Source organism: Ursus arctos, unplaced genomic scaffold (assembly GCF_023065955.2).
Source record: "Ursus arctos isolate Adak ecotype North America unplaced genomic scaffold, UrsArc2.0 scaffold_29, whole genome shotgun sequence".
NCBI classification, from domain to species: domain Eukaryota; kingdom Metazoa; phylum Chordata; class Mammalia; order Carnivora; family Ursidae; genus Ursus; species Ursus arctos.
Window position 1 is genome coordinate 8425708 of NW_026622974.1, and position 21039 is coordinate 8446746.

The 21039-nt window shown below is 33.1% G+C and overlaps 1 protein-coding gene across 1 annotated transcript in view; it reads left to right on the forward strand.

Annotated features, from left to right (window-relative positions):
* CD2AP (CD2 associated protein) overlaps window positions 1-18599 on the forward strand; it is a 121009-nt gene extending 102410 nt beyond the window's left edge. The window contains exons 14-18 of the mRNA XM_026507290.4: window positions 5210-5322; window positions 6051-6152; window positions 7264-7445; window positions 11027-11090; window positions 15620-18599. Of these exons, the coding sequence (XP_026363075.1) occupies window positions 5210-5322; window positions 6051-6152; window positions 7264-7445; window positions 11027-11090; window positions 15620-15661 (503 nt within the window). The 3' untranslated portion in view covers window positions 15662-18599. The remainder of the gene's footprint in view (window positions 1-5209; window positions 5323-6050; window positions 6153-7263; window positions 7446-11026; window positions 11091-15619) is intronic.
* The last annotated feature ends 2440 nt before the right edge of the window (window positions 18600-21039 follow it).

Genomic DNA, 21039 nt, shown 5'->3' on the forward strand with positions numbered 1-21039 from the left:
GTTGTGCCTGATTTGATCTTTTATCCAGACTACTGAAACTTTCTCCCTATCAGCAATAAGTTTGTTTGCTTTCTGTAATTTGTGTGTTCATTGGAGTAACGCTTTTAATTTTCTTCCTGAACTTTTCCTTCACATTCACAATTTAGCTAACTGGCAAAAGAGGTGTAACTTTTGGCCTCTCTTGGTTTTCTGTATGTTTTCCTAACTAAGCTTATCATTTCTAGCTTTTGATTGAAAGTGAGCTATGTGTGACTCTTCGTTTTACTCCAACACTTAGAGGCCATTGTAGGGTTATGAATTGCCCCAGTTTCAATGTTACTGTGTCTGAGAGAATAGGGAGGCTCAAAGAGAGGGAGAGAAATGGGAAATTGCTTCACTGTGCAGCAGTCAAAACACACACAACACTTACAAATTAAGTTAAACATCTTACGTGGGTACAGTTCATTATGGTTGCAATGGTAACATCAAAGATCACTGATCACAGATCACCATAACAAGCATAATAGTAATGCAGAAGTTTGAAATATTGTGGGAATTAACCAAAATGTGACACAGAGATACGCAATGCTATTGCAAAACTGGCATCAATAGACTTGGTCATTGCAGGGTTGCCACCAGCCTTCAATTTGTAAAAAATGGAGTTATCTGCAAAGCATGGTAAAATGAGATATGCCTGTAAGTTCTGGAAATGGTGTGTATATTAGATAGGAAATATTTACTGAGGAAGTGTTACATCCCATTAGTATTTTAGGCACAAGTAGTAGCTAAAACAAAAGGCCTGACCGCTGATAGCATATAGCTCATGCTCTGAACCTCAACTCGGGCTATTCTTCATTTCTGTTTTTTATTGGAATATTATGTGTTTAGTATTTGTAGTATAGAAGTGTTTAAAAAAGAGTTTAAACTCTTTTTTTTGAGATACTGACATCTTTAAAAACACTGCGTTCTACATCAAATACAGCCTCAAATTTGGCATTAGGTTGAGGCATGATTTATATTGTTGATATAGTTCGAGGTTTCAAATTTTTAAAATAGCATATGAGCCTAGCCCTTTAACATGTTTCAGAAAGTTTAAAACATACACGAAAGTCTTCTTAGAGTCTTATTATTACATAAAATAATAATTTCAGGTGATGATATAGTAGCAAGTACATTGACTTTGTTATTAAAAATGTGGGTTTAAAATTATTAGCTCATTTATCATTGTCTTGGTTCTTAATCTGTTTTTGTACTTAAATGATAATTGAATGATCCAATATTTCTATGATACCTACTAGAATACCTGACATGGAAGATGTTATAAACTGTTATTTCTCTTCTTTTCCTTTCCTCTGTTGTTAATCTCATCGCATTCTGTTTCTGCTCTTCCCTATAAAGGATACAAATTTCTGACACTATTCTCAGATATGATTATACTGTATATAAAGCCATTTATAAAATATTTTTAAAATAAATGTCCTTCAGTATATATTCTCATATATAAGATAGTACTATAAATTGCATAGTTGTTTAGAACCATGTTTTAATTTTTTTCCTCTCTTTTTCAAACACTTCATTAAAAATTGGTTTAGGATCATCTTACTGCTACTACTGCTTAATTATAAAGTTTACATGGCCTAAGTGTTTCTAAAATCCTAAGTTCTCTGGGACATAAAATTGGTTTGCACATTAGTCTTAAAATACAAGATAGAAAATTTAGTGGTAACATACCTATTGCATTGAGAAAGCACAGCTGAGGTGCTCTCGTAGTGTTATCGTATAGTATTTTATCCTTTTTGATTGTTTTCTATGATAAATTCTTCTTGGGTTAAAAGGAAATTTTAGAGATACATATTATTATTTGATCCCAAAGCATTCATTGTTAAATAGTGAAGCATTCTTTGTTTTGTTTTGATAGTTGATCTGTTTTTATTTGAATTACGTTCTCAATGTTTATTTAATTTATTTCTTCCAGAAAGAATTTAAGGTGGAATTTTTCTAGTAAGATGCTTACCTGTTGAGTGGTAGACACTATACAAAATGAGTCTATATCTAAACTAAGACACAAAAACAAAACAAAACACACCCAAAATGTAGAATATACCTGGAGAATAAGAGCAGAGATTAAAATTATTATTTTCTTATAATAATTTTCTTGATAGTATCTTTATAGAGTGTCATATAAGGCATAATTGAAGATTCATTTATGTATTATGTGATTTTAAATGTTGTGTAAGTTGTATTTTTATAGTGATACATTTTAAAATACCATTTGTCATGTTTTTCTTTTATTATATCGTAGAATTAAAATTGCCTCTTTCATTGTAATTACTATCATAAGCTGAAGACTAAAACTTGACTGAAAGGTAGTTTAATTTTAGTTATAACTGTATTAATGAGTTGTTAATATATTGATTTATTACTCTGACATCTAATTTTTTACTAAAACATCCTTTTGAAGCTGTCTGGGTGTTCAGTGAGTAATTTAAAAGGCTTCTTTCTACTTATGGTATACTGAAATTAATACTAATCATTTTTTCTTTTAAAAGACAAAATAATCTGAAATCTAATACACATCTTGTGTGAGTTTAGATAAACTGCAGTAGGTATATGCTAAACATTGAAATGGTTCTGTTCATTCTACAACTGTTCCTTTTTCCTGCTTTGTAAAATAATTTTTTTGATTTAGTCTTTTTTCTAGACATTCCTATCCTTGACTTTTCTTTCCAGATTTTGTTTCCTAGCCTGTTTGCCATGTTTCCCTTCTTACGTGTCAGGAAATTATCCTACCTTTCTCCATTTTGGTAAGATGACGATTTATAAAAGAAATCAAAACAATATATTCCATATAAATAGGTGGTGCACATTGAGGTTTTTTTTTTGTAATTGTACTAAAAGTGTACATGTTTGTCTGTCTATTCTAACCCTTTTGGTTTTCCATTTGAAAATAAAGTGAAATTTATGTTGGAACAATTTTCCTGATTAGTTTAAGATATTTTTTGACAAAAGTTTTTTTTTTTAATTGAAAACTGTAAAAGCCAGTTTGTTTTCTCCCAGAATTTGATATTTCATTTTGACTTTTTAAAATTCCATGTCTTCTTAAGCAATGTGTAGAAACATACATGGCTGGCAGAGTGGCAGTATAATTGTAAGAGTTAAGTAATTTTCATGCCTTTCAGGCCATGTGTACAGTATAAATCCACTGCTATTACCCTTAGATAAATTTTAAATGTGTTCAAATATATCATGAGTCCAAAATGTGCACTGTTTTATTTTCCTAACCTAATGGCTTAAATGGAGGACCTGAGAGAGTTTTAGAATAGTAAAATTATTTGTCTTGGTGGTGTAGCCCAAAACTGGACATATGGAAGGCATTTTTACATGAGCATGGTCTATAATTTTATAAATCTACCTTTTATTTATCCTTTCCGTTTTATTTATCTTCATCCCTTCCTATGTTTTTCTGTTTGTTTCTTTTTCTTTCTGCAAGTTGCTTAAATATGCATTTGAAAATAATCTTCACAGGCCAAAATTATTGGATTGTACTTTTCAGGGTTTTTTTATAGGTTGTCACTACACATTTATCAGTGTTAAAAGCAATTTTTAACCCTTCAAACTACAGCATATTTTTAACATTTTTTTATAACAACTGATTTTCTTTATGAAATTTACAAATAAAATGAAATATTTAAAAATATATTTAAACCCAAGGTCTTTCATATTACATAATGCATTTTCTATTAAAGTCAGTATGTCTCTTATTATGGTTTGTAATATTTTATAATTATAAACAATTATCAAAAGATTCAAGACCAAAATTAAATTGAGCATATTCAGTTGTCTGTTTTGATGTATTAGCCTGGTGAGTAGATGGCTAGATGTAAGATAGAATATACAAAGTAATCCCAGAATGGGAGGATGGAAGAGAATTAACAGAGGTCAACAAATACTTAAAAATTTGTTATAAAACACATATTGCTGAACAGTGATACCTTTTCTTATGCCTTACCTTTGTGCCCTTTTACCCTTAACATTTTTTTCTAAATTGATTACTTTGAATATGAAAATTGATGAATAAGCTTTGAGGGCAGTAGTAATAATAATTATCTTTAAATGTCTTTTTAGAAATAACAAATCACTGAGTTTGGATATCTAAATATTTGACAGAAAGCATTATAAACATCTAGGCAATGGGAATGTGCAGAATTAATTCTGTATCTGGAAGACCAGACCAAAGATATCTGCTGCCATATCGAGTATCTCAACTGTGATTAACATCCCTAGTTTGGAATCTGGGCTGAAGGAAGATTGTATTGACAATTGAAGTGTCTGGAGTTATCCTTAGGATTCTTGTATCACTTACAGATTTCTAGGTTTCAAAATTAAAAATCAACTCTTTCAGCAAGGTTTTCTGAATCCTCTAGAAAAAGGGAAGGTATTATGTGCCATTGTTTCAGAGATGCAAATTACATAGATTTTTCTTTAAACCCAAGTTTTTGGATCAAAGGTCAACCAGCCTTTGATGGTGGGAGAACAAGTGAATGATCTTTGTAGCATTTTTCCTTGATATCCTGTTTGCCTTAAATTTAGAACTATTTTATAGTTCGTAAATATGCTTATGTCTAAGCAAAAGTGCAGTGAACTATGAACAGTTTGAGTCCCAGCTACAAAACACTGTGTGTGGGTGTGTGTATATACACACACCCACCCACACATACATAAAGATGCATTAAATTTCACCTTACAGTTGGAAAGCATCAGGGTCCCACATATAGTTGCGTTCTTAAAATTTGAATATCAGGATACTACTTGAAATTTAAAACATTTGATGTGTTAATTTTCTGATATATTGTAATTAATCATGAGTTGAAGAAGTAGATCAGCCATTTTTACAAGCACGAGTTTAAGATGACAATTTTTTTATGATACCATAATTTTTGGTTCAGATTTGTATTTTTCAACAAGAACTTCTGTTGAGGTCTAACTCTATTAGAAACATGAACTTTCTATTGTTAGTGAAGTCTTATGCTATAAAATGTGTCAGGTAAAGAGGATGTTTGTTTTTAAGGGTGAGTGTTGTTTTCCAAATGCATATGAAAAGCACAGGTTAACTTGTGAGTCCTAGTGGTACTTTTTAATGTATAGTTTGCTAGAAATCCAGAAACGTTCTTTTTTACCTTTTAAAATATACAGTTATCTCTTAGTAGATATGTTTAATTTTATTCTCCAGATCTTGTAAATTTTGATGACATAGCTTCCTCAGAAAACTTGCTACATCTCACTGCAAATAGACCGAAGATGCCTGGAAGAAGGTTGCCTGGCCGCTTCAATGGTGGACATTCTGTGAGTTATACTGTTCTAAAACACAGAGAATTTAGCAAATCTAGAGTTCTTCTAAAGATAGGAATGAGGGAGGATTTATAACTCCACCAAAGTTTAAAAATCAGGAAGATAGCTGTTATACTTAAGTGGCAAATAGTTGGTTATATTTAAGGAGTTAAAGGGGTCATGTTCATTTCAGAGAGGGTTGCAATAGAAGGTTACAGAATCAGGAATAAAGAGCTGTCCTGAGACCATAACCACAGAGCACAGGGTGAAAAGGGGTCAGGGTATCTGTGTAATCTACCCATCTCACAACAATAATTAGAATTGAGTGGTACATATTCAGTTTAGGAAAGAACAAGAATATTCTTTTCCTCTGAAGTCATGGGTTTTTTTATAGTACTAATGCTGGTATTTAAATGTGTTTCTTTTTTTTATGCTTTCTATAGACTGCCTGAAATGCCAGTAGTATTTTATTATTAACGTATTAGCTCTTGAGCGCTATGGTGCTTTTAAATTACCAAAGTCGAGAAAATTTTCGTTGCTAAGAAGCAGGCTGTTTTTACCTTCCAGATATGCAAGTGTGTTATTCAGCTTGAAATTATGTAATATCCTGTTAACAATAATGGAATATCTGGAACAGTAGCTGCTGAAAACAGTGATAAAAGTTACTTAGTTTATTATCCAAATGTTTATTGCCTTTTCCTTCTTTGGTATTTTCTGTTTCTTGATTTAAAAAAATCATTTAGCCAACTCAAAGCCCAGAAAAAATCTTGAAGTTACCAAAAGAAGATGATAGTGCCAACTTAAAGCCGTCTGAATTTAAAAAGGATTCATGCTACTCTCCAAAGGTGAGGGGCATTGTGGCCTAAGATTTGTATAATTTGTAGGATTCTTTGTGAACACCAAAATTGTGGAATTTAAAGTGTCTTCTAAAAATTATTTCTTCTGCCAAGAAATAAAAAATTTCCTGCTAAAAAATTGAGTTACTAAAGTCACACTGTCCACTGTAGGTCATTTTTAAAAAGAGCTTATTTTAAATGGGTAGTATAAATGTTATGCATTTCATATTTTTTTAAGGCCTAGATCTCATTTTCCCACTAAACATATACTCTTTAGGCCAGAAGCCATCATTCGTTTACTCCTAACCTAGCTTAGTGTTTGGCACCATAATAAGCACTGAATATATACTGGAATGAATGGCAGTATACATGGATTCTTCCATTTATTACATGGTGTTAAGACTCTTCTAAACTCTTGCTATTTTTATTTAAGATAGTATCATCACAACCTATACACATCTTATATTTAAGAAATTCATGTTTCCTTTTCAAATTCATTCCAAGGGCATTTGGCTGCTATTCTAGTTTATCAGAACACTTAATCTGATTCTCTCAACTTGTCAACAGTTGGTTGAAATTTTACTTCTTGGTTATTTTAGAGAAATAGTAATAAAAGTGAAACAGTATTTAGTGAAATAGTATTATTTAGTGAAATAGTGAAATAGAAAGGGCATCAGGCCATAGATTCATTTTAATGCCTCTTCCATGGACTTACTCAATTCTTCATAATTACTTTTAAATGAAACTCTCTGGATATTTTAAATAATGACTATTTAATGTGGAGGGTCAAAGCAGCACCTTAATAGTGCTGATATATTCTTGCCTCTAGATGCTCCACTCAGCAAACCATTCATAAGATAAATAGGTTTTTCTTTTTTTTTCCCCTTTTTTCATTATTAATAAATCCTTTGACATTTCTCACGTAAACTCCTAGTGACTGCAAGTTTATTCTTTAGTTGTTCGGAGGTTTTACCAGTTGTGAATATCAAACTGCTTTTTGAATTTTCCAAAGTCACCATTTATCTTGAAGTATTATTTTAATTATCTCCTTGCTATAAAATTTTTTTGAACTTAAATATAAATACAAATAAAATAAGAAAATTTTCTATTACGTTTTCAGCCATCTGTGTACCTTTCAACACCTTCAAGTGCTTCTAAACCAAATACGGCTGCTTTTTTAACTCCATTAGAAATCAAAGCTAAAGTAGAATCAGATGATGGGAAAAAAAATCCCTTGGATGAACTTAGAGCTCAGATTATTGAATTGGTGTGCATTGTAGAAGCACTGAAAAAGGATCATGGGTAAGTAGCCCTTGTTTTCTTCTTTGGAAACTACTTAACACATATGTAAAGAATTTTTTCAAATTCTGTGAAGTAGAGATGTAATCTGCCAGATTTCTGGTATAAGCAAGTGTATTTCCAAAGAGATTTTTATTAATAGTGCTTCTCCCCTCTCTGCAAAAAACTTGAATTAGAAAACTTGTTCTCATAGTCTTATTATGGAAAAGGGATATATATACCTATAATTTAAATCTTCTGGTCAAATACAAGGGTTAATTAGTCTTAAAAATACTAGGAAAAGTCACTGTATTTCAGATCTGGAGTGTATCTATATGTATATTTACTTTTCAGAGGGACTGGATCACTGTCTCTGTTAGGGTTCAGATTGGTATGTAAATAAAACCAAGGGGTTGGGAATAGGTGATCTCTAAGGCTGTTCTCTTAATTCTGAAACTTTTCAATAATAGTATGTGGTGAGATCCTAAGGGAAAGTTAGGGACTTTTTAGAGCGAAAATAAATGTAAAAGGTCACCTACGATAGCCCCCCTCTCTTCTTTTAACTGAAGAAGTAAGTAAAATAAGGTAAAATAGTAAAACTATTTACCTAAGATCATACAGTTCTTAAAAGGCAGAGCTAGAACTGAAATCATATTTTCTGTTGGTTTCGAGATATTTTTCTAGAACCGTTATTATTTGAGCTTTAAAACGTGTGTGTGTGTGTGTGTGTGTGTGTGTGTGTGTATACATTTATAAAATAAAACTTGTTAGCATTTTAAACATAGTCCTACAAAGGCCCAATAGGTAACACAGGTCAAAGATCAGCTAATCCAACTGAACCAAGGGTGAGGGGTCAGGTGCTCTTCCCCTATCTCAGCTTCCCCTGTGCCTCTAAAAGTATTTGTTGGTGTATGGAATCTGGTGTAAAAATCATTGCCAGAAACCATGTTACCTCGGAACTGAATGTACCATTTCTCCCCCAGTTCTCAGTTGGCATTGGATTCTTTATTAAAAACGATATTGAGGGGTGCCTGGGTGGCTCAGTCGATAAGGTGTCCAAAACTCTTGGCTTCAGCTAAGGTCCACGTCCGGCTCCGCACTCACCGGGGTGTCCACTTGAGATTCCTCCTCTGCCCCTTCCGCATGTGCGCGCTCTCTCTCTCTCAAGTAAATAAGTAAATCTTAAAAAAAAAAAAAACCGATACCGAGATTAACAATTGGTGTATTTGTAGTTGCAGAGTATTTTTATAAACATCTCTTAGATAGAACCAAAAAAATTATCTTGAATGACTACTTAAAAAGTACATTTGCTCGTGTGTGTGTGTATATATATATGTATATATATATATATATATGCATGTATATGAAGAGAGAGAGTTTTTAATTTGATGTATGATGGGTCTTTTTCCTTCAGTTTATTAGTCTGAGTCCTGCGGATTTTTTTTTTTTTTTTACAGATTCCGTAATATACACATTATAAACTGTAAGCTCGTTCATCTAGTGTTTATTGAACACCATCCATGTGCGAGTCAGAGAACGCTCCTAATTTGATTTTGACATTTTACATTTTTGATACCAAGTCTGCTATTTTTAATGAACTGATAATTACATTTATAGATTGCCTGTAGGTGTTCTTAAAGTAGCTGTAGGATGAATAAAATATTTATGATTTATACATATTTTAAAACATATATCAGATATTTTAGAAGTCTTTCCAAAGGGTGTTTTCAAAGTCTTATTTCCTCTGGCAAATGAAATGGATGGCAGATTTTTTAATCTGAAAAATAAGAGCATCGCAGGAGGATGGATAAACACATACTGGTATGTTGATAAAACGAAATGCTATATACAGGTACAGCAATAAAAAAATAAATGGATTGTGGTACATGTGTCAACACGAATCAATCTGAAAAAATGTTGAGGGTGGGGAAAGCAAGTCAGAGACATGCATACAGTATTATTTCATTTACATGAAGCTTGAAAAGCATTAAAACCAAATAGTAAATGTGTTGTTTCAAGATATATTTGTATATGTGGTAAGAAAAGAAGACATAAAGGCTATAGAACTTTTCCTATGAAGGTGAGAGAAAAATAGGATTGTGGGTCTCTCTGAGTATCAGACGTATTGGTAATAACTGATTTCTTGAGCTGACTTGGAATTCTTAGGTCTTTAAATTGTTTTATCTTTATAGCCTACAAATAACTAGTCTTTATGCATTCAGTATTAGAATCTAAAATGTTTGGAACAAATCAGTAAAAAAAATTGAAGGATATTGACACAGAATGATTGACAGAAATATATTAGTAATCTGTTTCTTTAGTTGTAAGGTTATAGAACAAGAGATATAGGTTGATCTGTTCCTGTAAAAAGAAAACAATGTTACATAAAAATTTTATATTCACAGTTGTGTTTTTAAAAATAATAAAAATGTGATAAACAGTGGAATAAATATTTTAGGAATAGATTCTCATTTAGATATAATTTAAATGTATAATAAACCCAGAATAATAGAATAATTAGAAAAAGGAAGCATTATTTAATTTAGTGGTAACATTTTGGAAATACAAAGTTAATATTTTAGCACAGTTTCTATCCTATGCCAAAATAAACTCTAGATAAATTGACTTTTAAATTATAATTTAAATTGAAACAATAAAACATGAGAGCTTTATAATTATTAAAACCACAGAAGAAACTAGTTTTGAAACTATGGAATTTAAAAGTTCCTTTCTTTCTCATATATTCTTTCTTCCTGAGCATTTTCATTTGGTTTTTCAAGCTATTATTTCTATAATACTCTTGAAGAGAATTTCCTAGCATATGTCAGAAGGCTATGAAAATGTCCCTACTTTTTGATTTAGAAATTGATATACTGGTATAATAGTGATTTTAAATAAAATTCCTATTTTTTCCATCTCTCTCCCAAAAAGCAACTAACCAAAAAACCTGGATTTTTGAGTGTCGACAATTATCAGAAATACGATAATTTTAGCAGCATGGAAATATTTTAAAATACTTTGTGTAAAGACATAATACGGGATATATACTTTCAGCTGTGGAGGGAAGATGACTATATAAAAAAGATAGACGGGAACACAGAAAAATGAAAACGAGTTAAAGAGAAAGGATTGTTGGCTAAAATTATTTTGTTTATTGGTTTGGTAATTTTAATGTAATGTTTACTTTTAAAAAATATATAGAGAGAAATGTAAAGTCTAGGTAATCCTGTTAAATAATTGACCTTGTACTGTGACATGTTTTGACATTACCAAGTTGTTTGGGCTTTAGAGTGTCCAGCCTGGGAAATGCATGATAAATGAATATGGAAAATTGCTTGTAAAGGCCAGTTATTATTTCTTTATTTTATCATGAGCTGCTTTCTCTATTCACTTAAAAATTTCTTTATCAGATAGGTTTGCCATGGTATTGCTGAGGTTTTTTTAGCTGTTGTATTGAACCATTCCATTAGTGAATTTGAAATTTTTCTTAATCAATATGGCTATTTTCTTTAAAAAGTTTTCCCCGTTTTGCTATATCCTGTTAACATTAGTCAAATATATTGTTTAAATGAAAGACTTAACAGTAATAAATAGTTTGTTTTTAGGAAAGAACTGGAAAAACTACGAAAGGATTTGGAAGAGGAGAAGGCAATGAGAAGTAACCTAGAGGTAATTCATTTCCCTAACATTAAGATTGTAGTCAGCATAAACTAGGTGTGTTTTTCCATCTCAGCTAGGCGATTGGTTTCCCTACATATGATGCTATCCTACTTAAATTGGACCCTCCCTGCTGATCGATAGGCATTTAATTAATCTCTTGCTGACTCCCTGTCACATTCTGTTCACTCACGCCGCGGGTATTTGGAGCTCTAGCTGTCTTAGGCAGTGTGCGAGAGGTTTGAGTAAGCTGCACGTGCATGAGTACGACAAACGTGGTTCTGGCCTCTAAAGAGTGTGTGATTGTAGATCTTTTGCACTCTTGCTTCCTTGAACTATTTCTCTTTTTTTTCCACAGTTAAACTATTTTCTTTTTAATTCTGGGTTGGTTTTTGTTTGTTTGTTTTGTTTTTTGTTTTGTTGCCTGGAGGCGAGGGGGGTGGGTGATAACGGGATGGCTGTGGGTTTGTGGACAGGATTTCTCACTGAGCATTTACTTCGTTAACTGTAATGTCATCATCTTCACTCTTTGCTGATGACTGACAATTTCACTTTTTTTTATCTTAAGCTTTTTTTCATCTGCGCTTAACTTTGGTCTTCATTTATATTCTTACTTTCTGCATATTTCAGAGAAAGTGTATTCTGCCTTTTTTCGGAGGCTCTTCCCATTCTGTACTGAAGTATTTCATTTGCCTCCCTATTTTTACCTTGCCTTATTGCTTACCCTGTTTCTCTTGTTAGCATTGTGAAACAGAAAAGAGCATGGGACTTGGTAAAAAAACAAAAACCTTGAGCCCCTCTTCTGACTTACACTGGTGACTCTAAGCTCTAAACTATGTGTCAGTTAGGCTTGGCACCTTCTGTACGTTATTTCAGTGGACACACATAACAACTTGTAAGGATGATTATTCCTCTTTTAAGGATGAGGAAACTAGGGTTTAGAGTGATTAAATCAGCAGTGGAGCTGAAATTTTTAACAGAAACAGCCAGACTTCAGAAACAGCTCTCAGGGATTAAGTTACACTGAACTTGAGGAAGTCACTTAACCGCTGTTTAGCTTTAGTTGTTGAGATACTACATGTGAAGGTCTTTGGGACATTATCAAAACTCCATTTTTACTCTTACATCTGACATATCCCTTTTCTTGGCACTTTCCCTTTTTCCATGAAAATACTCAATTTTCCCTCTTCATCAAAAAACCAAAGCCTCCTTTCAAGTCCAGCTGCCCTCTTGATCTACTGTAGTTTTCACTTTTCATTTACTGCAAAATAAACAACCGAAAAAAAATGTGCGTTTGTGGTCTCTAATTCTTCACATTTATTTATTTATTAATTTATTTATTTATAAAGATTTTATTTATTTATTGGCCAGAGAGAGAGACCGCCAGCGAGAGAGGGAACACAGGCAGGGGGAGTGGGAGAGGAAGAAGCAGGCTCCCGGTGAAGCAGGGAGCCCGAGGCAGGGCTTGATCCCAGGACCCTGGGATCACACCCTGAGGTGAAAGCAGACGTTTAATGACTGAGTCACCCAGGCGCCCCTAATTCTTCACCTTTAATTCAGTCATAGCCTCTTACATTTTAGGTTTACTGGAGTAACTCCGATGTCTCTCCAGTGTCTACAGCATTTCGCATTTTTAAATCCATTGCCACTTTTTCTGTCCTGGTTTATGTGATCCTGCATTCTTTTGTTTCAGTCCACTTTTCAGTCTCCTCTTCCTTTCTCTAAGGGAAATGTTCCTTCAGAACTGCCCTTGGCCCTCCTATCGCATCTGCTCACTCTTTTCCGCAAGCATCGTGGTTAGCTCTCATGCCTCTCCCGTCTGAATCTAATTCCTCTTTTCCCAGCTTCTGTCCTGTTTGCAGCTGCTCGGCTCCCTGGCTGTTCCGCTATGATCTTAGAACTAGCATGTCCCCTTTACGTTTATCATCTTCCTTTCCTGCCGCACTGAGTTTCTGTTTCTGTTGATCATTTCATTGCCTTTCAAGTCTTTCCGACGTGGTACTTCCATTCCAGTTCCGTTCACATTCAGGCCTGTTAGCTTTCCTCCCTCACCTTTATCTCTTTGTTCCTAATATTTCTGTCCTTTTCCCATGCTCTTTATCTTCTGTTTAGCTGTTTTAAGTTTTTCTCATTCTTATCTCAAATTAATCTTTCTTTACCTAGTATTTTCAAGAACGTTCTGTTACGTGCTGAATAAAGTTCAGACTTCTCAACTTAGCATGTGAGGTCTTCTATGTCTTGGTCCTTAAGTTTGTCCTTCTTTTCTTGCTTGCTGATTCTCAGTTGTCCCTCACAGTTAATTCGTCTGAGTGTTTGCTCTTACTGTATTTTCTTGGATTTTCCTTTTATTTCATCTTCTCGTGCGTTAAGTTCCACAGATTTTGAGCTTACCTCATTAAGTTAGTACCCATCTTCTTCTGATTTAAAAGTAATTTTCTTTTCTTCCAAATTCATGTCCTTTGTTTTGAAAAAGATAGGAAGTAAGAGTTTTCTGTCTTATCACTGTGACATTATGGACTTATTTTGCCCATCTTCTAGACTGTAAGACTGTTTGAGGGTGTATCTGTCTGTCCTATCTTCGTCCATCCATAGCTCCAAGCAAAGTGCTGGATACAGATTAGATAGTGAATAAATTTTTGTCAAATGAAAGAATACATATTAAAAATCTTTTAAATTCCCATTGTGTAGCACAGAAATTCAGAAATTAAAAACAAGTTTCTTGATTTTTATTCCTCGTATTTCCTGCATACACATCTTCGTATATGAAAATAAGGTGATATAAGCAAGAGGAACTAATACAGTGTTAAATTTCTATTTTGATTTAATTTCATAAAAATCATGAGTAGTCAAATGAATTATTTCATTTTTGAAGAATTTCATTTGATTCAGTTTTTTAGCAAAATCAGCTATTACTTAGCCTCGCACTGATTTGTATTAGAATTCTTTTTGCCTGATGGGGAAAGTTTGACCCTTGTATTATAAAAACACACTTACTAAGACAGAGTTTTAAGATCATACATTGAAAGCAGACATTATATTTCCCTAAAGATTAAAAGTAGTCCTTTGAACAATGAAGTTAAGATACCGTATTAAATCATACTGAGGAATGATAAAAGGACTAAAGGTGAACAATGACCACGAAAGTGCTAGAAGAGAAACTCTAGCAATGAAAATATTTGCTCGATATCTAAATTTATGTGACAGCAGTCTATAAGGAGTATTACTGATTGAGTGCAGGGTTATGCTTTCTGTCCCCTACTCCTTGTTTCACCAGTGGTTTTTTTTCCTCTTCCTGTTTTCTTTCCATCCTTGCTTATTAAAATTGGTACAGTTGGTTCATGTATCTTTGGAATAGAAATGATAATAGCACATCATGCTAAAGATTGAAGGTATTTTGTCTCAGTCCAGGCTGAAGACTAAGACTTGTCCCAAACCAGTGCTGTTTAAATGTTTACCTAATAATCATATTAGTGGAAGATTAATATTAGGAAAGATCCTAAAATTAACAAACCATACTTGAATGGTTAAAATCCCTGAGGAGGTTGTGAACATACTGAAATTATACATTTTGACTGTGGCAGAGTGCTTATCATTTAATAGTGAATTATTTGTCAGAGGTTAGCTGTGGCATGTATTGTTTGTATGCAGTGTTGAGGACAGGGTAATGGTATCAGGAGCAGGTAAAGCCTATATATTTCCACGTGCAGGGAGAGGTCAGAGATCATCAAAACCTTAAATAATTGGGAAGAGTAGAAAACTGGGCTTCAGAGCCTTGGTCCCCGTCAGTGCCAGTTCTGTACGACTCGCTAGCGTGGCACACCTGGTGTGGTAGTTAATCTCGTGCTTCAGCTTCACGGTTTGTAACGCGTCAGAATTAACCGTAGTTATTGTGAACATGTATTGAATTTTCCTAATTCTCTTATGTTTCTTAAATTGTGAATTTCTGTTAAGTGACGAATGTCTTCTGCCTAAAGGTGGAAATATTTCCAGCATATTGACTGAATCTTAGATATATTCCTGGGTTTTAAAAAGAACTTAGTCTAGAACATAACTGTTTATAGATGAGGAAATTGAGACCAAGTGAGGTTAAGGATTTGCCAATTTCACATGGGTAGTAAGTGAAAAACATAGGACTAAACTGGTCCTTTATTATTATTATTTTTACAGTTCTGTACTGCCTCCCTTTTGTTTAATTACAGGTACTTGTACATTTCTCAACTTGGTTTCAGGGATTCTCGTGTTCTTTGGAGGGCTGATTTTCTTACAGTATTTTTTCACATACTCCCATTACTTAATATTGTTCTGGCTGAAACAACTGTGGTTGCTGTTTTGGTTGTCTCCTGCCATTTAGGAACCTGTATTGTGATGTGTTCTTATGTTAAACTTTTCCTATATTGATGACACCATTGGAAATTGGATTTTAGAATGGAAATCAAAATCTGGAGTTTTCAAAGTATGATTGCATCTTAAAGACATAGGATAAAATAAAAAAATGTGGCTAAAGATATTTTATCTGTTTTCAACTTATGTTTATATCTTAGGTGGAAATAGAGAAGCTGAAAAAAGCAGTCCTGTCTTCTTGAAATGGCATGGCCTCTGTTCTTAAGGTTCCAGGGATTCAGAAGCAACACTATGAACTTCAACTGACTTGTTACTTAAAAATAACAAATGCTGTTGTCCTGATAAAGAAATATGAGTATTTGAACTATAATCTGTAGAAAAGTAGGGAAAGGGTGGATTTTTTTTATATATATATTGTTTTGCCAATATGAAAAAAAGAGGCCTTATTTCTTATGTGCTGGAATTGCAAACTTTTTTTTTTTTTTAGTTTGCTTGAAAATACTACTGAATCTGTATAAAAAGGAAAGAAAGTTGACAATAGTTTTTTTATTGAAACGTAGTATTATTTTTAAAGAGATCTATACTATAAATATGGTGATATCTTTACAAATAATCTGTAAAATATACTATTTGAGAGGGACAAATTAGCTTTATAGTAAATAGAGCCACTACTTTTCCCATAATACATAAGGGATATAAACTTTGTATATATATATTTTTTACTTTTAGCTTCTTACCCAGGATTACACTGTTGTGCCTGTTTGTTTGCAGTGCTGTTTATACTCTGGGTGATGAAATAGGAGTTTCCTAGCTATAAACCAGATTATTCACCCAAGCATATGGTAATAACTAATGAAACAATCAAAATAATTTCTTCAACTTTTAGAATATTTTGTATTGCTTGCACTATAGGATTCATAAAAGGAATTTAGTTAAAATGTATTGGATTGTTAACTATATTTGGGAAAATACGAGCTATATTTTAAATTCATTAGATCTGAGGAACTAAAAATAAAAATGTCAATTTAACCCCTAACTTGTGCCTACAAACGACAGCACATATAATATGCAAACACCAGCCTTATTGCTGTACTTTTCTGCTTATTTTACAGACTCAGTTATTACTCATTTTATGATCTTGTGATTGAGTTCTTCATGCTCCCTCTGATTTTTAATAATGGTAATATGAGGAGAACAAAACTGAGAACATTGAGAACTTCAGTGTGAGGTTTCATACTTTGACAAATTATCATTATGTAAATACTCAGGTTTTACAATGTGTGATTTCCCTAAAAGACCAAACTAACTGGTGGAGATATTTTAGGCTGTCATTTAGGTGCCAGAGTGTTAGTATATCATAAAACATAACAGTACAGCTTATTTAAAACCAAATATAGTTGACCATATTCAAAATGCATTTTCACAGGATGGATGAATTAGTAGTTTCTTCAGAGTCACTTATGAACAGTTGAACGTTTTAAAATATTATATCTATAGATAACATGTCTTAAAATATGTGGGTTTATATTGAAAATAGAAAAATTGACTTTTCATTTAAAAAAAATAGATTTTAAGCTTTATTATAGCAAAGACTTTCAGATTTTGAGTACCACCTATCATGCTTCGTTTGTGTAATTTTAAATGACCAAATCGATATTTTCCCTCTAAGTTTTAATCTATACATACCAAAATCTTGTGTTAAAGAAAGTTTGCCATGTTGTCGCACATAAAAGAGAACTGAAGTAGAATATAATAGAAATTCCAGGAATTACTTAATGTTAAATTCACAGCTTACATTAGTGCTTTTGGGGAAACCTGATTGTGCATTGAGTATGTACATTTTAACTCTTTAAACCTCTTGGGCTTTTCTGATGAGGTCACTACTGAAACGAAATTGTTTGCTCCTAATGTTTTTAAATGACTTGTTGAATGATTTCCTTCTTGCTAAAAAAATTAGATTTTATTTTGTTTTAATGAAAGTCCTTAGGTAGAAATAAAAACATTGTATCTTAGAAATCATTCTCCAGCTTTCTGACTGGAACATCTATTAAGTGACCCCTCCTCACCCTGATAATGGGGTGAGGGAAGTTTCCAGCAGATTTCAGGCTGTTCTTAAAGTTTTTCTTGGTCATTTTCTCACTAGTGCGTAAAACGAAGATGGTCATGAATGCTGACATACATTTAAAGTGTCTGCTTTGTATACTCCTGTCAGAATAGAAATTAAAGTACTCTGTCTCTATTAGAAAATTAAAGTATTGTGGCTGTATTTTTCTGCCCTTGATCAAAAAGTGAAGTTCTTAAAGCCAAACTCAAAGGGAAAAAAATGATTACTTCAATCTAGCAATTTACCAGTGTTTGCTCTTGATATGGGAATTTTATTATTTTTGTTCATGAAGTTCATATCACAAAATGGTAAATAATGATAGTAGCCTTTATTTGGGGATAAATCATTGTTTTTTCCATGAGTGAATATAAATGACAGACTAGAGATGAACAGCATGGAATCTGTCGTTGCCAAATTATTAGTGAATGTATTTTTCGGGTTTGCTGTTCTTTGAAACACGTAATATTACTAATTTTCCTACTTGTATTTCAATATTGGAAGTATTGTATGTGTGTGCCTGTGTGTGACCACTAAGCTTTAGTGGTTGGTCTTACTATAAAGCTGTTACCTCTTCACAAAATTTAAGTCTGAAGATAGGAAGAGAATGGGGGTTCTCTTTTTTATGCTTTACTGTGATCACAGGAAAAAAAAAAACCCAAGTGCTTTCTTGAGTTGTTGGTAAACATTTTATTCTTACTTTTAAACTTGAAATGTATGAACAGAATAAGACAATCAGTTAAAATCAGAAATGAGAAGCGTTAAAAATTTAATGGCCTTGTTTTGCTGTTAGCAATAAAATGACCAAGTGCAATGACTTGATTTAATAAAATCATCTTTTAAAAGTTGCTGCTATGAATATTTTTAGCCATAAAATTTTACCCTTGTTGTAGCCTGACTTGCCTTCAGTAGCTGTTATGTAATGGAGTTGGTGTTGTGGTATTCTAACATTCCAAAAAGATAAAAATAATATATATGTGGGGAAACTCAAAGTAGTATACTTCACTGACTTGTTTACAGGTGCTGTAAAAAAGCATGCTTCTCCCTCAGAAAGAAAACAATAAAGAATAGTATTGCCAGTTGTGTTGGTCTTTAGTAGTTATTGTTCATTAACATCAGCATGTATTTATTGCAAAGTATGATGAAAATTCTATTACTTTGAGTTTTCCAAAAAAGGGAAACAATGTAAATAGTAAAATGAAAGCATTAAAAGTTCTAGACCTATGTGACTTTTACTGAACCTTTATGAGTCTGTTTTTCCCCTGGAACTGTGAGATGATAATTTCTACCTCACAGGTGTATTGGGATAATTTGAAATGACTTACATAAAGTATGTTACAGAATACTTGTTGTAGAGTGGATTTTTTTTTTTTAATGGAAGCTTCTGTTGTACTCTTCTATGATGCAGATTAGATAAGATTAAAAGAAAGGCATAGTACTTCTCCCCCTGTTTTTGAGTATAGCATCTCTTTCTTTTGGGGGAGATAACTCCTTACACTTGCATTATATTCAAATAGAACTGCTACCGTCTTAAAGATTCTGCCTCCCTGACCACCCAGTGATTGACCCTAAGGGAGAATACTTTACCCAAATTGAGTTCCTGACTTAGAGACTGAGATTTTAAAAATTTGAAAGATTTTTTTTTTTTTTGGAAACAGAAAGCACTGATCTCAGCATGGGGGCGCTCTCAGTTAATAGTCTGTCCTCTGGAAAAAGCAGATTTGGAAGAACAGATCTTTAAATAGAGCATGAAGAGATGGAAACAATCCAGAAGGTTTTTTTTTTTTTTAAGATTTTATTTATTTATTTGACAGAGAGATAGCCAGTGAGAGAGGGAACACACCAGGGGAGTGGGAGAGGAAGAAGCAGGCTCCCAGCGGGGGAGCCCCATGTGGGACTCGATCCCCTAACGCCAGAATCATGCCCTGAGCTGAAGGTAGACGCTTGACGACTGCGCTACCCAGGCGCCCCCAGAAGGATTTTAAAACAGATTACAGTCATTCCTAAATCCCAGCTATCCATCCACTGCTTCATTCCTTAAGCATAACTTGCTCTTAAATTTTTTGGGTTTCTGATCTCACAACTGGAAGTCCTGGTAAAATCAAAAAACAAGAGTCCAGAAGACATCAAGGCCCATGTACTCTTGCTGAAAATATACCACATACACGACTGTAGGCTTTTTAGAAATGCACCGGAAGATTTGAATCATAGAAAAGGAATAAGTCACCAGTACGAAATAATACAGAAAAAAAAAATGTGGCAAGTCATTTAAGTTAAAAATGTAGTTTGGAAATTTCTACATGCTTCTTGCTGGCCCTGATAAACACTAGGCATAAATTAAGCGTTCCAGGCATAGGATGGTGAGGTTTTGGATTATATAGAATTTTATTTTTTATTATTATTGATTGGGAAACAAAGGCAGAAGGAAATGGAGATAAAATTAAATGTCCTTATAACCTGCAGCCCATTGACAAATACTTGATGCAGGTAGAGTATAATGTTCCTCCAGGAAGCTTCCAACTGTCTTAGTATATTAATGCCTCACTAGAGGGAAAACAGCTTTGGTTAACAACAGCAAGGCCTCCAGGATCCTGTGAGTCTTCTTTAGCATATGAAAATCCTTTTGAAACTTCCCTTATCTTTACTTCCCCCCACCCCGAAGTATAAAATCAGTTGCTCCTCACAGTCCCAGGGCAGCAGCGCCTTGTCCCCATGCTTTGGGAAAACCTTTTTTGTACCAAACACAGCTCTAAAATACTTTCTTGGCCGTGGACTCCAGAACTTCACCAACATTCCAAAACTACGTCGTTTTTTGGATTATAGAATTTTAGTATTTGAAAGGACATTGAAAAGGTTGAACAATCCAATCCCTGTGCAGATGGTTTTATATGAAGATAACAATTTGCAGGTTTCGTCTTATTCTAGGAAATAAGAGCAGATAGTTTAACTCGAATGTTTGGCTTTATTACTTGCCAATTAAGATTTAGAGAGTAAACTGGATCTTGGTGTTAAAATTTGTTTCTGAATACTAAACATTATTGCTTTTATTTTGCCACTAACACCTTTATTGTGAATATGCTTGTATATAAGGAAAATAAATTTAGAAATAGGTATCAATATTTTTTGTATAGAGCCAATAATCTTTTCTATCACAGAAGGTGTTGTGACTTTCATTTTGCAACTATTGGGTGGTATCCTTTCCTATCAGGTTACAAGTGTTTTTTATTAGCTACATTTCAGTTCCTAAAAAAATTGTGTGAATAAAGTTATTAAAAGAAAAACTCATTTTTAAAAAGTGTACTGAGTAATTTAATTCTTCAATAAAGTCACTTAACATATTAATCGAACAGAATGCAACTACAACCTGAAATAACAGAGTAATGACATTTTTACTCCTTGTCTCCCTTGAAACTGACTAAAAACACATAGGATGAAAAAATAGATTTAATAGATTAAAAAAGAGATGTAAAATAAAAACATTGCTTTCCAATAAGGAAACAACCTCAATTTATAATAAGA